Source organism: Cyprinodon tularosa, unplaced genomic scaffold, assembly GCF_016077235.1.
Source record: "Cyprinodon tularosa strain WSP-4 unplaced genomic scaffold, ASM1607723v1 ctg770, whole genome shotgun sequence".
In the NCBI taxonomy this organism is placed as follows: Eukaryota; Metazoa; Chordata; class Actinopteri; order Cyprinodontiformes; family Cyprinodontidae; genus Cyprinodon; species Cyprinodon tularosa.
The window spans coordinates 129,134-147,159 of NW_024039530.1; the positions used below are offsets into that span (position 1 = coordinate 129,134).

General features: G+C 37.6%; 1 protein-coding gene across 2 annotated transcripts in view; it reads left to right on the forward strand.

The window, feature by feature from the left end:
• The window catches only part of LOC119773607 (multiple C2 and transmembrane domain-containing protein 2-like), a 93,074-nt gene that overhangs the window by 25,593 nt on the left and 49,455 nt on the right, over positions 1-18,026 (forward strand). For both annotated transcript variants that reach the window (XM_038270663.1, XM_038270664.1), the window contains exon 2: positions 3,032-3,576. In XM_038270663.1, the coding sequence (XP_038126591.1) occupies positions 3,073-3,576 (504 nt within the window). In that variant the 5' untranslated portion in view covers positions 3,032-3,072. The remainder of the gene's footprint in view (positions 1-3,031; positions 3,577-18,026) is intronic.

Below are 18,026 nucleotides of genomic sequence, written 5' to 3' on the forward strand. Positions count from 1 at the left end.
CTCCTGTTCTGTTTCTGTTTGTTTTATGTCAATAAACGTTTTGAACTTTCCTACTGACTGTCTCACCTGGAATACTGGGTCCATCTGTCCCGTTTATGACAGAAACCACAATTAGTTCAGAGATATAATTTGCCACTTCATGTATAGAGATATAGATAATTGCACATGCAAAACTTCAGCTAGTTCTAACAATTGGTACTCGGTCAGTGGTATTACTTATTGAACGCCCCTCCTAGCTAAGAGCTGAAATATGATAAATAACTGATCATTTTACATGTAATTAAATTTTTTGGAGAGAGGCTGAAATATCGTATTTAAATTTCCTTTTTTAATTATAGAAAAAGTGTTTCCTAGTTCAGATTTAAAATGCTAATGTCCCTTTTTGAAGCATTAAAATTCTATTTCTAAAATTGTAAAAAAAAAATCCCAGCAGTGTGCTTATTTATGTACCTAATAGAAAGATTTTATGAAATATTTTTGTTAATTTTAGTTAAAGAATAGATTTGGCTTTAGGATTTTGGGAGTAGAAATATTTTTCAGCGTCTTTTAAGAAAATGTTGAGTTTTTGTTTTGTTTGTTTTGGTTTTTACATTTCAGTTAGTAACTGAGTTACTCCACAATAAAAGTAACTAGTTAGTAGTTAAAGTATCTATTGCGTTACTTTTGCGAGTGTATGAAATTAATAACTGGGGATGTCTAATTCTGAAATCCTGTGTTTGGGTTGTTATAGATACTGCGACATGTAGCTATATCCATCCATCCATGCGCGAGCATGCGCGTTTCCTGTCGCTTGCGCGGTGAATTGTGCCGCCTGCGCTGTGCGGAGATGCAGGGGGAACCGTATCTGATGGGGAAACGCAGCTGGACGTAACACCGGTATTTCCATCTGGAAAACGCTGTTTTGCCGCTGGAGTCCTCCTCACTCTCCATCCTCCCCTCTCTCATGACGCGCGCACGAGTCCTATCATGAAAAAAGGTTCATTGTGCGACCTGAGTAACGTGCAGTAACGGGGTGTCGGCAATTGTAACTGCGTTATAGTTACAGTAAGAGTAATAATTTTGATTACTCGTTACTAAAAAAGGTAGCGGCGTTAGTAACTTTCAATGCCGTTACTCCCATCACTGATTTCTATCAGTCTAATACTGAGTTTGGAGTATTAGGAGGAATGTTTTAATCTTGCTTTCAAGTCAAACCACAGGTCTCCTTTTCAATTGAAAATAAACATTAAATCTTACTACATCCCTAAGCTATAAATATTATTTATTTATTATTATGCCATCTATTAGTTACTATTAAGGGATCTGGCCTAAAACATATAAAAGTCATATAGATGCATTGGTCAGACTTTAGGTGGAGGCTATTAGAATTGAATACAGAGATACCAATCAATTATACCAATATTCTCTTCCTACAATCGCCTTTGGGACTTGGTGCAGTTTAAGACCAGTCAAATCAAGACATAAATTCATTCCAGTAAATGTAAAACATCAAGAAAGGAGAAATGAATTACGGGGCAAACTAAATACTAAAATTCAATGTTCGTATTCTACATTAAAAATTCTGTTTATCACACGGTGTGGTGTAAACCGGTAGCCTGACGTAGTCCTACTCAATTCTAGTCAGAATATGAGTCTGATGCTGCTCCATAGAGCTGTGATTATGGGGCGTGTTTCGAACGAACCAGGGAAAAAAATGCCTCTGCACTCAATTGGATAGATCTACAACCAATAAGAGCAATGGAGTGCGTGAGGTATGTTAAGCGACGCATAGTTGTTGTCAACAAAAATCAAAGCGTGCAGTTGCACGCCTAGAATAAGAAGATGAGCCATGATCACGTTTCTCTGTTCCTCTTTTAAAATTAATTTGCTGTCGATATCTTCTAGAACAGACCTAATAGCAGAGTCTACTCACCTCAACTCTGCAGCGGCAGCCATTGTTGTTGTCACCCAAGCGCGCTTTGGTCACGTGGTTGATTACGTTACTGTTGATCATCTGTCCATCTTCGTATAAAGCCCGCCCTGACAATTTGATTGGCCCTCGAGATATTGTGTGAGCATACTCGCGCTACTATTGAGCAATGCCAGACCGAACTTCCCGACTTCAAACGTTGTGGGCGGGACTAAGTTCGGAATGGCACCCAGGCTAGTAAACCAGTGGAACAGTCTTGAAGATAAAGACCCATAAAGAGTGCTGAAACTTACACCCCTTCAAAAGGATGTTCGAAAACCATGTATCTGAGAGATAAAGTCTGTCAAGGAGGAGAAATTATAAGGATGGAGGCTGGAGTTTAAAAATTATTTGAAAAGCATTTATATATATATATAGATATATAGAAAGATAGATATACATACATGTCTCCTATTAATCTTTGAAGAGGTCTTGCTCTGCTGGTATGCATAAACAAAATATGATGTGGGACGTAATAATTTTGCGAGATTTGTTAGGATCCTGTTTGCTAAAGATACAGTATTGAGGTTTACACTTACTGAGGAACATGTGGTGGTAAGCTGACAGAAGTGGGATAGAACCCTATAGGGTTTGAACTTCTTACTCTGAGTAGTTGTACGATTTTATATAATTTTTGTATACTTGAATGTTTTCTTCTTATGTATACTTGAACAAATCAATGAAATGAAATGAGTGAATCTGAGCAGAGGAAGAGGACATGGCTGAAATGAAATTGCAGACTTGTTAAGTATCCTGCCTCTAAGAAGCCCCTCCTTAGGTCAGGGTTGAAACTGAAACTCCTGCCTCCCCACAGGGACATTCATTGGTGGATTTCTATCCACATTTATTTAATTTCAGTCCCGGTTCCTGCATTGGAACCAAAGGAGGTAAGAGAACTAAAACAGGAAACCATGGACATTCCTGAAACGCACCCTGCAGTGGATACTTAGCAACTGGCTGTTATGTAGGAGATAATAACTTCCTAAGTCGTTACAGTCTGTTGGTTTAATGTCTAAAATAGTTACAGATTTCGGTTTAAAGTGGATTTTAATGCTCCCAAATGTCTCTGTTCTCTTACTCTAGGTTTTACTGATTCCCAGACCTTAGCCGTTCCACTTTCCAGGATGGAATCCAAGAAACGGAGCAAGATGGACATTTTCCGGAACAAAGTTCTGCCACGTCTCCACCTGGGCAAGACTCACTTACCCAAGCGTAGCCACAAGCCCAATCACCTTATGGACAGCCGGATGAGCACATCCGTCCCAGATATCAGCAACATGAGGCAGGAGCGCGTGGCCTCCAGCATGCAGGCCCATCTTCAGAACTCTGCAAGCCACAGCACTCTCTCCTCACTGTCTCCTCGTAGGGAGGGAGGTGGGAGTGGCCTGCAGGTACCTGGAGCAGGAGCTAAAAAGGCCGAACACAGACGGAGCATGCCTGCAGAATGCACAGAGTGGGCTTTCTCTGAGGAGTCTGTCAATGGTTTCTGTGGAGAAGAGAGGATCTTAATGGAGGCAAAACAAAGAGCAGTTTCAGGTATAGAGCCTGAGGAGTTGGCTCTGCCAGAGATGATGACGGTCTACAGCCCAGACATCCCTAAGGAAGAGCTTTCCCCCGACAATTCACAGGTACAGCAACTGCTTTTTACGACATTCTGATATGAATCACCTCTCCAGAAATTACTAGTTTATCTATTGGATATTGATAATGATGATGCATTTGGTTAAAGGGCATTTTGATAGGATCTGTTTCCAGAAAACGGCAACACATCTATTGTTCATTTGAAACCATGTCAGTGACGGCCTGTTAGCTTAGCCCTCCATCGCCGGGCTTAAACTGTCAGTAACATGAGCAGTTCAACAACAAATTAATCAATCACCATATGAAGTCAAAATTCTTTGCATCTTTATCTATATTTGCCATTTACACTGGAAAAAATCAAAATCTAGATAAAATAAGTGCATTTCTTCTTAAATTGAGGAGATTAAAGAGACATTTTGCCAATGGAACAAGACATATTTAGATTTAAAATAAGAAAACACAATTGCATCTTCTTTTTTCAAGTGCATTTCATCTAATTATCTTATTTTAAGGGTAAAAATACTCATTCCATTGGCATATTATCAAATTTACCTATTCAAATCAAGAGTAAATACACTTAAATTAAGAAATGTTTACTTATTTCTAGATCATTTTTGCAGTGTAAGTATTTAAAAGTCACAAAGTTACAAATACATTTTGAAGATTCTGAACATGTAATCTTACATACAGACTATATTTAAATTCAAAATTGCATTAAATTTAGATATAAATAAAACTTAAAGGTGAGAATGTTTTAGAAAGAGGATCATTTTAAACAGCAGCTATAAGCAGTCTCGATGGTGGAAATTGAGGATGAGGGTAATGTGATAATCTAAAGAAATAGGACTTTGTTGTGTACATTGGTGTGGGGAAGGTGTCGGGTGTATTTGCATAAAAATGGCAAAGTTTAACTTGCAGAAGGTGGATAAACAGCTTCAGGATCTCCACCCAAAACCAACAGCAGCTCTGTTTAAACTGTGGTTTTAAGAGACTGAGGCAATGGTTGAAACTTGTTGCGTCGGACGTTTACCTCGAGAAAAAAAAAAAAGAAAAAGATAGTTCTAAGCAGGGGCGGATCTAGAAAAATATTTATGGGGTGGCAAGAGGGGGGCAGGAATTTTTTAGGGGTGGCAACATATGGCATTTGAATTTAATCACAGTTATCACAGTTTGGTGAGAATAGTATGTACAGTACAGTACTAGTGTTTCATGTGAAACAGTTCATATTAATAATACATCGTACAATGTGATCTCACTTAATAGGAGATAGAAGAATGATAACACTACTTCTAGAGGGGCCTTATGACAGGAAAGGTATTAAGGTAAGACACAGGTGCTGAGTCGCAGATGTGTGAGATTGACTGTCAGAGAGGCAGCTTTGCAGCATTTGCACAAGAAGAAACTATAGAAAGAAAAAGTTCCCCATCAGAGATCTATGGACTGAGCTGGACTAAAGTGAGCATTACTACACAGTAGAAATAAATGGGTCAAGGCACCCGAACAAGGTACCAGACATCCATGTATTGTTGACTCTGAACACACATTTACCCCATTTGTTCCTCAGTAACTTGACATACAGCAGTTAAGGCAACATGAAAGATACATTTCATGCATGTAGATCTGCTGTAGATAGAGCTGTATATGGAGGACCAACTCCGCCATATTTAAAAATAAATACAGAAATAAATAAATGCTCAATAAATAAATAAGCATACAATTAATTGCCACCAAAAATACAATCAACAAATAAATGTAATTAGAAATTATATTATAATGGCAGGCAGAAATGTTAAAAGGGCAGGCAGAAAGAAATAGCGGCGAAGAAATAACTAGGGTAAAAAAATACAAAAGAAGAATAAAACAGACAAAAATATTATAACATGCACATAAATAAATACTTAAAAATATAAGTAATTAAAAAATGAAGTTGAAGATAATAAATGACAAAAAAATTAATAAGGTAAATATTAAAAAGGCAAAGAAATAAAAAAGCCAATTAAAAGAGTTATATACCTTTATGACTAGCTGTATAATTTAATTTCTACTTACATTTATTTGTTGTTTGTATTTTTGGTGGCAATTAATTGTATGCTTATTTATTTATTAAGCATTTATTTATTTCTGTATTTATGTTTAAATATGGCAGAGTTGGTCCTCCATACTGCTGTATCAACAAATCAACAAAAAGGCGGGTTCTGTATGTTACATCAAAATCTCCACAAATCTGAAAAGAAGCAACATACAAATACATTTTGCTTGTGAGTAGGTTCATACGGGTCATTTCTGGATAGTTTCATATTATATATACAAAAAAGAAACAACAACGCCGCTTCATATTAAGCAGGATTTACACCAGTATCACATTTTTAACTTTTAACACTTTTGGTTTTATTAAAGGAAATATCAGATTTTCTCAGGTGCCAAAACAAAATGTAGCAGCTCTGTAAAGGCTCACCAGAGAGCAGAACATAAAGTTAACATGACTATAACAGCTGAATGCAGCGATTTCCATGTTGCTCAGCAAAACGCTTCACAAATTTATTTAGATCCAATGCCTTTGTGCGTTTTGATTTGAGTTCAACCAAACTTAACAGTCTCTTTTCTGTCATAGTTGACCGCAAATATGTCTTTATGAGCCTGAGACGTCAGGCCTAAATAACATCATAGTTAGAGAAATAACGTTCTGCAACCTGATTTTTATCATCTCAAAATCAGCATTGCAGCTATGCTAGCAACATTGTGCTTTCATTATGATTTCATTTCTCGATAGATAGTTAAACAGTTTTTATCTGTTTCATCCCGTGTCTCCTCTCCCCATGAACCGTGGCTCCCTCGCTTTGCCCCATTCGGTTTTCAAAACAATCAGTCTCAGTCGCTCTCGCGTCATCTCGTGCTGCATTCACTGCAGTCCGACATTGGAAATTAGCGGTCGTAATTCTCAAATGATCCATAATTTATAAGCCTCGCCACCCCTACAGCCAACTGGGGTGGCAGCTGGGGTGGCAAGGCTGTCATTTAGGGTGGCATTTGCCACCCTATGCCACCCCAGTAGATCCGCCTATGGTTCTAAGTTTTTTTTTTTTTAAACAATTAAGAGGGTAAACTTGTCTCTTGTTAGATTAACTCATCAAAATTAAACAGGTTCTCTTTTATGCATTTTTCCCCCACAACGTATCACATTATGGCAGCTTTTCCAGTTTGGATCATGAGTCCCGCTTTGTTTCTATTGCCAAACACTTTTCTTCATAAAACCTTTGATCTTTCAGAGCTGCTGGAAAATTTCTGAGCAGACATGTGGTTAAAACAATAAAAAATGTTTGCATGCACACATAGCTGTACTACTTTGTGAACTGCATCACATTCTGTTAAGAAGCAGCTGGTTGGATGATGCCATCCATTGTTTGGCATGCTGCGCCACCGTGTCACATTTCTGATCTCTGAAACTTCTGGAGTATTTTGATAATATTTAAATCAATCTCCTTTACATATATTTAATAAATTTGAGCTCTAGTGGTTGCTCTTTCTAAACTACCAAAATGATTCCATCAGAAGTTTATATAACCTTGTTTATAAAACATCATTTTAATCACTCTAACATCATTGACAATATTCCACAGCTTTATTTTCTCAGATTATATAATCCTCAGCTTATCTGGGAAGTAATTCGGTTTAATTGCGATAAGAAGATGTCAGCCAGTGAAAGGTAGAGTTGGCCTTTGGTTTGGATCAGTCGTTATTAACAGTTGCGGTTCTAGACCGAATGTACCAGGGGGGCCAGGAGGGGGGCAGCGTGTTTTATGGGGGCACAGAAAAGCATGAAATCAAAAACAGGGCAGTTTTTCAGGTTTGTTTTGGTAAGTTTATAAAACTGAATGAGCTGAGATAAACAAAAGTGGAAATTTAGAATAAAGAAATGTCAAAACGTAATAATTTATTATTAATTTATACATAGTAAAATTTTAACAGGGTATTTAAAACGCATGAACATAGCTCTGTCTTTAAATCCTTTTTCCCTTTTTTACATGTTGTAGTCTTAAGCTTATATGTTATTTAGGTTAAATGATGTGACACGGTGAGTAACTGCACAGGGGAGGAAATCGCAAAATTCACGTTTTCTAAATGCATCATCGTCAAAATAAAAATCAGCAAAGGGGAGTCAGACAGCTGTTACTAATGACCTCAGTGCTGTCACGTCACACAGTATAGAAGTGAAAGTATAACAAAATAATAACCCCTGATTTGGCTTTTATTTTTTACCTACTACTTTCTTAAGGATTGGGAACATTTATTACAGTGGGCATTCCTTATTTAGCCTCGTGAGACCATCCTGATCTCGCAAGCTTTCAAGGTTTCACTCGCAGATCAGTCTGGCTACTTTCCGTTAAAGAAAATTTGGAGCCGTTCACCAAACGAACGTCCAATCAGCGTTGACTTTGAGGCGGGTTGAGGTGTGACGCAACGAGAAGCGCGACAGTTCAGTCTAAAGAACGTGGCGGCTTCAGCCGATGAAACTAGCATTATCGTGGCTATCGAGCAAGTTTTATCGGAATTACAGAGTATTTCTTCACTGAAAGAAGAGCAAAACACTGCTCTGGAGGCTTTTCTCAGAGGAAAAGATGTTTTTGCTCTTCTCCCGACTGGTTTCGGCTGGAGTTTGATCTAACTATTGGCTCCTCTTCGTCGTCGCTCTGTTAGTACGTCATATGCTTCGTTGATCTGATTGGTTTATTTGGCCCGTCTATCACCAACATAGGCCAATCAGCTAACCAGTATTTTCGCCCCTTCCCAAAATTACTTCAACGGAAGGTTTCCAGATGGATATGCGGAGCAAATCCATCTGGCGGAGTCAGGTTAGGAACCCAGAGTACCCAGAAAGAACCCACACAGGCTTAGGGAGAGCATGCAAGCTCTGTGCGGGTTTTGAACCTGGATCTTCTTGCAGCAAGGCGGCAGTGCTACCCACTGCACCACTGAGCAGCCAAAGCAAACCATCTCACTTTGGCCGATTTACAGCTGATAATCTGTGAGCACAGCTCGCTGCATGAGACAGTGTTTTTTTCTGCCTCTATTATTATAAACAGCTGTGTGTACACTTTGTGATCCCGGGTCGGGTCTAACTTTATCATTTACGGGTCTGTGTGGTCCCAGCCGGGTTTTAAATGGGGATAACTGCGGGTAACAGGTCATGTCTTGGTTCTGAACTCTATGGTGTCGGGGTGGATACAGTTTTGAAAAACCAGACTTGTGCATTTAGGGAGCATTTAGAGCCATCTGACCAACATGGAAACAGTTTGATAAGAAGATGCTGCTGCTCGGTCACGTCCCATTTAACATCATCATTTCACAGCAAAGGGAGAGGGTTTTCTGGTCAAATGACACTCAAGTTAGGAAAATCGATACTGAAAACGCCATCCCCTTTCTGAAGCATGGCAGTGGCGGTATCATGCCCTTGGGAACAACAGGCAAAGCTAAATACAAGGCAAAGCTTGAAGAAAACTTCTCCAAATACTTATGACTAAGGTGGAATTTCACCTAGCTGTGGGATAAAGGCTAAAACCAGACCTGGAATGAAAATGTCTAAGTAAAGATGTATTTATGTCCTAAATAAAACCAAACATTTAATCCAGTTGATAACTTGAGATTAGGGATGCACGATATAATCGGCCCACTATCGGTATCGGCCAGACATGGGCAATGTGGAGTCAACAAGTCATCTACATGTCATGTATTTGTTCTATCCAGCCACTGAAGCAGGTGAGTCAAATCTTCACCATGAATTAATCTGTGCAGATTGGACTCACATGGTTAATTGGCTGCGTAAAACAAATGCATGACATGGAGATGACTTGTTGACTCCACATTGCCCATGTCTGGTATCGGCCCTAAAACCGAATATCGGACATCGGCCACCCCACCGACATTTAACCCGATATTTGATCAGCTTCTGAGTTTCTAAAGTCTAAAAAAAAAAAATATAAAAATACTACTTCTTCTTCTTCCTCAAAAACTTCTTTTTTACAGACTTAAAAACTTCTAAAGACGAGGGAAAAAATATTGATACATTAAAATATCACACTATCTCCATATGCTGATATATTGCCATTTAAAAACACCATATCAATCTCTTTTACTAATGAAATATTGCTATATGTCATCGTTATGCTACGAAATCCCCCGAAAATTCAGGAAATGTTGCCATATTTTTATATGTTGATATATTGACGCGGTATCAATCTATTTTACTAACAAAATCTCACAAGAATTTGCAAAATATCACGAGAGTTTGTAACAGAACGGTGAAATTTCACGAGATTTTGAAAGTAAAATAGATCGATACCGCGTTTTTAACAATCAATTCGATATCAGCATATGAAAATATATTTGAGTATATTATTTTTCAAAGTGTCAGACATGGATAACAAAACTGCTATTTTCAATGACTACTTATTTTTGTCCAGCTTTAACATCAGTATCGATATCGGTTATCGGCTACATGAGTTTTAAAATATCGGCATATCGGATATCGGGCAAAATCCCAATATCGTGCATCCCTAGTTGAGATAAAACTATAGAGGTGCTTTAGTACTAAAGCTGTTTTCCAAAGAGTAGACAGACATTTCTGTCTCTACAAATACCCTAAAAGCCCCCATGATGGCAAAGAAACATGGCCGACTCAGGTATACATATGAATGCATCACTCATCACAGTTTTATGAACGTTTTTTGAAGACTATATCCATTTCCTTCAGTTCTGTAATGCGTTGTTGGTTTGACATATAAAATACAAATAAAACTGATTTTAAGATCACAATATAAAAAGGTATGAATAATTTGACTGTCCCATCGTGGACGTGTCTAACATGTGGACTACGTGTTGCGCTCGCCGTGGGTAACCAGATCCTGTCCTCTCTGGGTGAAGAGGTCAATGTATTCCTCTGCAACCATTTACACTGAACACAATGTTGCCCAAATTAAGGGCAAAGATTACAAAACATAGTGAAGCTTTTTTCAGATCATCATTTAAATACAATCCAGCACAATGTCAGTTAAAACAATGTTTTCTACAAATGTTTCAGAACATTTCTGTACATCATCATTATTATTAATCACCTCTAACCAACCAGGAGGTTAAATGTTATAGAATATTTTCTATTCTATGTTTTTGGCTTGTTTTCCTCTTTAGCTGATGCACTTTTGGGGTTAAGTGCTGAGAAACAGGAATTTTTAATAACAGAGGATTTGTCCCCATGGTAGAAATACCAAACAGGGATCCGTTCCCACTGCCCTGGATATTTTACCTTGCTTGCTTCTTTATTACCTGTGACTTTATAAGCTTTGTAAATACCTTCCATTACTGTCATGTGACGTTTCAGGAAGATTCTTATCATTATCTTTACAATATAAAAACACAAGCTCTAGTGTCTTACTAAAGAACAGGAACACGCAGAACGTAAGTGCTGCTTTGCTGTCTGGGATATTCTCTATTTAACTTGTAGATAGAAACTATAAAATTATCTTATCTAATCTAGAAATCCTTTATCTTTAATAACCTTTGGTAACTTGTAATGCTTTTTATTTGTAAATTGAGTTTTAAAGTTTCTTATTTTCCTGAAAGACCTGTTGCAAACTGAAGGACCGGGAAAATGATCTTTGACATTGTTAATATAATTTAGTGTTAAATATTGTTGAGGTATTGTCTCCTATCCAGTGTGACTGACTTGAATTGACTGAAGGTAACTAGAGTCTTTTCACTGAAGCATTCTGGGTGAAGAAACAGGAATATGTTTGTTTAGTAGAGAATCAAGGAGCAGCATTTAAAACAACATTTTTGAGCAATAAATTAAAGCCCAGACATTAAAAAGCAATTAAAATTAAACATGAAGTAGTATGTGGCTAGCAGCATCCATGAAATAAAAGGTCGTAAAAGGCGTTTTCTGGCCGCATGGATCTTTTTAACACAAATGCCAGTTAACCCTTTATAGGAAACTCTGTGAAATCCTTTGAAAATCCACATTTCAAGCCAATAGTGTAATTGGAATCCTTCTTTATTAGCGAATTACCTTTTTTCCTTGACTTTCAAACATTTCAATTAGCTTTGTACCTTTTGTCTTTGACTTTTAGATTTTTTTTAATACATTTTTTACCTTTTTTTTCTTGACTTTTTAACTTTTTTGTTTTTCCACTTAATTTACAGTAGGTAATATATCATTCAAGGGCTCATCTAATTGGTCAAATGCCAAAATAAGATATACAGCCATGTAGCAGCATCTTTGCTGAACGGCTGGATATAGATCTTGTGCTTCTAGACTTCACTGAGACAGACTCTATTTGTAAGGGGGATGCAAGTGATCAGAAATGGTAACTTGCCCTATAAAGGGTTAAAACATACCTTAATATTACAATAGGATATGATTCCATTTAAAGTGTAACTCACCCCAAAAAGAACTCTTTTTGCCAATAAACTGGGTCTGTTACTTGCCTTTTTTATGTTACTATTAGGGATTAAAGTTATTGATAAATAGAACAGTCTAAAGTTGAATGATCTTATCGATCCACATACAATCCTATGTCTTCTCTGGTATCTAAAGCAGCGGTGGGTCATTTGGTACCGGGCCGCACAGAAAAAAGTATAGATATTAGTGGTGGAACGGTTCACAAAATCCACGGTTCAGTTCGGTTCACGGTTTCGTGGTCACGGTTTTTGGTTCGGTTCGGTATATGTTGATTGTTACACCGAAAAATAAAAAAATTAATAATAATTATAAAAATTAATGAAAATTTTTTTAAGGAAATTAATGAAAAAATCCCCCAAAAAATAATGAATTGTAATAATTTTTAATGATTCGTGGAAACCATGGATCATTTCCGCATGTTTTGCTGCTTTGAATTTAATCATCTGGCGCATGCTCTCTACGATCTCCAAGGACCTCAGAGCGGAGCGGACGGGAGCCACAGTGGAGGCTGTAGGCTTTGCTTTGTGCAGGCGGTCTGGAGCGCAGCGGGGCGGAGCGCTGACGGAGTATGTGGGATTACGTGGTTAGCCTGACATGTTGGTCATGTTGCTGTTAGCATAAACAAAACATGTTGCACACTGTTGCACTTTTATCCGCATCTTTCTTTCCGCCGTCATCGTAGGTCACTCTAAATGCAAAGCGGTCCCATACAGCAGACCTATAAAGTGCTGCTGGCGCGTCTTCCAACTCCTGTTCTTTCCCACTCGCCATACCCACACAATTCTCCACAACAACTGATTTTTTTTCTGCTACACCCGGCTACATGTACGCTGCTTCACTTCTTCTTCTTCTTGTTTACTACTGGTGGTTGGCTTTGGTCGCAGTACCGCCACCTTCTGCTCTGGAGTGTAAATGCTTCGCCTATGAGAAAAAGGAGCAGCGCATGAACCGAACGCAACACACGCGAACCGAACCGAGATAGTCGAACCTAAAGGTTCGGACGGTTTTCAAAAACCGTTCCATCCCTAATAAATATATATATATATATATATTTATATATATATAATTTATCGACGATCAGAGTCTATTGAAAAATATAAAAAATTGTGGTATTCTCTCCCAATTACATCAGTCGATGCATCTGTGCCTCTTGACACAGGTTCATTCAGGTTAAGACTCATCCTATCTATAACATCCTATCTTTGTGAAGTGGGATTTTCTGCGAATATAGCGACCAAAACAAAGCTACAGAGCAGACTGGACATCAGGAGCACACTTCGTCTGTCATTTTCTCCCATTACGCCTAGATGGGACCGGCTTGTTGTTTTATTTTTATGCTGTTTGTGTTTGATTTTATGCCAGTCGTATAATTTTGCTTTGATCGCATCACCCCCCTCTGACATATAGCGGTCTGTGGCGCAAAACATTTAAAGATCTAAAGGATCTTTCAAATAGTTGAATTAAAATTAATAATAAATTATTGTATATTTTATATTGTGCCAGTTATAGTTAATAAAGTTGAATAAACACCAAAATCTTTTCTTAGACATAAATAAACTAAAATACTATTATTAGACAGGAACCTAGTTGGTTACCTAGTAAAATAGATGTGAATTTAAAAAGATTAATAACTTATACTTTCCAATGTACAGGGAAGTAAACTACCATTAAAGGAAAGGCATATAATATAGCTCTCTTTGTGATTCATCAATCATGACTGGAGTGACTTATAACTGTTAGCAGAGCTTTTAAATATGTGTTTCTGGTTGCGATCAGAGGAATGTTAAAACCGAACTCCATGAAGTGCATAAACTTAGAAAGCCTTCTCCATATACCATGCTAATTGCTAACATGTCTTTGTCTGTCCTGTTATAATGCTGTGTGATGCCGTACACTTTTATAAATCATCACATCCTCACTTTCCAAACGCAGCGAAGACGTTGACGCTGCTTCGCCATGCAGTAAATGGGATATTTAGGTAATAACTTAACGAGTTTGTCGAGTGTTTGTATTTACAAACAGTATAAATAAATAAAAAATAAAGTAATCCTGAATTGGACTCTGAGGCATTATATCAGGATATATAACGCTCTAACATTATATCTCTTTTAAACACTAGTTAGGCTCCACCCAGAAATGAACACTAGCACCCTCTACAGGACAGTAGCAGCGATTACAACATGGAATTTAATTATTTTTCAGTGGATGTTATCGGGTTAATCAGACTTTAACTAATCAGTTCATTGTAAGTCATTTTTTGTTTCCAACTTTAGTAAACATACATTTTTTTACATCTTCATGTAAGTTTAATTCTGCAATATTTTTCTTAAAGCTGCTGTAAGTAGTTGAAATGTGGCTGTTGCAGTTCCTACTGGTTCAAACCTTGGATAATTGTATGATAGACTGACTATATATGGAACTTAGGTGGCAACAATCAGTTCAGGGTGTCGGGTCAGGATACTTTAAAGATGTTCAGGTGCTTGCAGTAAGAAGAGGCAGACTCCTTTAATCAGGTTTGATTGATTTATCTGCATTTAAGGATCTGTTGGGGGTTTGTATCTGGTTTGGCTCTATGGATGCACACACTGCAGATCATTAAACCGATGTCTGCTTCAGACTGAGTGCTATGCATGTGGTGCGTTTAAGAACCTTAGTAAGGTAGGAATTTTCATAAACAGGGATTAACTTTTGTACAATACTGGTAAAGTTTTCATTATCATAGCCCATGTTTGGGTTTAAATACAACTCATTTAGTTATACGCTGTAGCAGCCCTCCCGTCCAGCTGTGTATTCAGCAGCCCTATTTTCTCCAACACTGATCGTCGACAAACACAACCGGTGTTAAATGGAGTGAAAACCCTTCCACCTCAAAAGATCTATTCGTTTAGAAACAATCAGTATCTCTGCTCAGTTTCTGCCTTGATATGTGAAAGCTATAACCTGACTCCGCCAGAGGGATTTGCTCCGCATATCCATCTGGAAACCTTCCGTTGAAGTAATTTTGGGAAGGGGTGAAAATACTGGTTAGCTGATTTGCTTATGTTGGTGATAGACGGGCCAAATAAACCAATCAGATCAACGAAGCATATGACGTACTTACAGAGCGACGACGAAGAGGAACCAATTGATAGATCAAACTCTTGCCGAAACCAGTCGGGAAAAGAGCAAAAACATCTTTTCCTCTGAGAAAAGCCTCCAGAGCAGTGTTTTGCTCTTCTTTCAGTGAAGAAATACTCTGTAATTCCGATAAAACTTGCTCCATAGCCACGCTAACGCTAGCTTCATCGGCTGAAGCCACCATGTTCTTTAGACTGAACTGTCACGCTTCTCGTTGCGTCACACCTCAACCCGCCTCAAAGCCAACGCTGATTGGACGTTCGTTTGGTGAACGGCTCCAAATTTTCTTTAACGGAGAGTCTCCAGACTGATCTGCAAGTGAAACTTTGAAATCTCGCGAGATCAGGATGGTCTCACGAGGCTATGAAAGCTAAGCTATCTGCCAGTTTCTGTCCTTCTGACCACACCCCTCCTAAATCCCCCTCCCCATCCCAACACTTCGCCCTGCTTCTCAGGGTTTCTGGCCTGTTTGCTTCAGGGTGAGTTACACTTTAGTATAAAACAGTCTTTTTGGTTGGAACCAAGGGCGTAGGTTTGATTTCCACTTTGGTAGGGACACTATTGGTCCTAAGTTTCATTAATGTCATTTTACCTATGCACAAATATGCATGTTTTTTTATGCTTGACGTGAGCATCAGGATACATTTCGTTTAAAGAGAACAGCAGCATTTCTTGCTACATTTACACTAATTTTATAAGCACTACACGCACTAGATGTTGTTTATCAATTTTTGAAGCGTCAGCAGCTCTGATTAATGTGGAATTAGGACTTTTTTCCACTTTGAAAAGGTTTGCATTTAAACTTAAGACAGAAGGTAATTATGTGCCAGTTTAACCAAATATAGTCTAAATATGGCCGTTATATGTGGATTTATCCTGTACTTTCTTTTGAAGATATATAATTGTGCAAAGGTAAACCAGTGAAACACATCTCTCTGTATCATGAAACAATGCAAAATAACACATTGAAGGGACGCAATTACATTTATTGTATTTACATTTAGTGGCATCATCTACAAAAACACTACACTAAGAATGAGACTAAATTCCAATATAAAATCACGTTTAACAATTATTAAAAGAAAAAAAATATATATATAACACCATCTTGTCTGTAATGTAATAATATCCCAAATAAAAAGCCGGATTAAAGCATTTTTACCAAAAACTAATGTTTGTACTAATTAACTTATGGACTGTTTGAACATCTTTGTAAAATAAAATCAATGTAAATAGTGTTCCTTTGTTTGTTATTGGCTTATTACTAAATTTAAAAGTAGAAATAGTTAAAGAAATAGCAACATTATGTGGAACCGTAATTATGCTTTCTAAACAAAAAAATATCAGATGTTAAGGCGCCATCTTGTGTTGTTATACTCTATAAAAGAAATAATACCTGCTATTTATAGCTGAACTACCTCAAAGGGTCGTCATAAAATGAAAACGGTAATTGCTATGAAGTATTGTTAAAAGGGAAACCCTCACATTTTCTTTCAATCAGCAAAAAACAACTTTCGCCTGTTTTAATGTAGATAGAATATATATATTTTTTTTATTAGCACTAGTTTCGTAGCCTAATATTATTTGAAGTAACTAGCATGAATAAAATTTGTATTTCGTGCTCCAAGCACGCACACATGCATACGGACTAGAAAACAGCCAATCAGGAAGAGGGAAGGCGGAACTTGAGGCTGAACAACCAATGAGAGTGGAGCTAAACAGCACAGTTACTGATTTAAGGGACAGGACTCAGATGGAGCGGCTGGAGCAGCTACTAAGCTGCGGAGCTGCGAGAGAAAAAGAATTGGCCACGCTGAATTGTAAATTATAAAAATTTTATATAAACATGTTATTCAAATCGAATTATTGGTAGGGACAAGAAGGTCAATCCAAAATTTTGGTAGGGACATGTCCCTATGTTCCCTATGCAAACCTTCACCCATGGTTGGAACATCAACAGATTAAACAAACCTTTATGTAACGAAGATTCAAAGTGCTACAGAGGTCTATTATCCAAAATAAAATGTTATAAAGAAACAAGACTTTGCTAGAAAAGAATATAATACAGAGCAATAAACGCTGTGACTTAATAATAACTGACCTCCCCAAAAGAATAAAGTTTACAAAATATAATGGGAAGCAAATATAAGGTGAGACTTTTCTTACAGACTTGATTACACAAAAAAAAATATGAGCCAACAGTCACCATCCTGTCCATTCTGCAGCAAAACGCCAAACAGTCAGGATTAGTTCAGCTTTTTCAACCAGCCTGATGCACTTATATGTACTTAAAGTTTTAATAATTAGCTACCTTTAGAGGTTGGCCATCCTTAAATCGAGGATAACGGTAAAAGACAAAAAAACTAAACTTTATATTTTTAGTAGTTTCTGTTTATGATTCCCTCTTTTCAAAGTCTGCGTCTTTACTGATGAATCTGCCCTAACAGTCGCTTATTTTAGCTAAGAGTAATTCCTTCTACAAGCTCTGTTGAATTATACGTTAAGGTAGCGTATTCGTGTTCCTGAGGAGTAAACTCTGGATCCTCTGGGTCACATTTCACTCATTGCATGAAAGCCTCATCAGCTTTAAAAGCTCTGAAATCCTCATTATTTTCCACATGTGATCACGTTGCTTTGCAGCGTTAAACCTCATCAAATGTAGCACAAAGTAATTGGTAAGTAAGCGGTTTAAAAGCAGTTACTATATAGAGCATTGCCATCTTTTCACCTGTTAGCTAAGGACTTGGCCTTTCCGATATGGTGCATGATAAGAATTTGTGTTGACACTTTCTGTGTACCACAATGTTTCCTCATTTAGTTTTTTAGCATAAATTACACAATATGTTGCTAGGATAGAGTATAAGTAAACGCTGCCTCATTGCTTGAGAAATGTGTCGCCCAGTAAGTTGGATTTAAAACCTCTCTGCC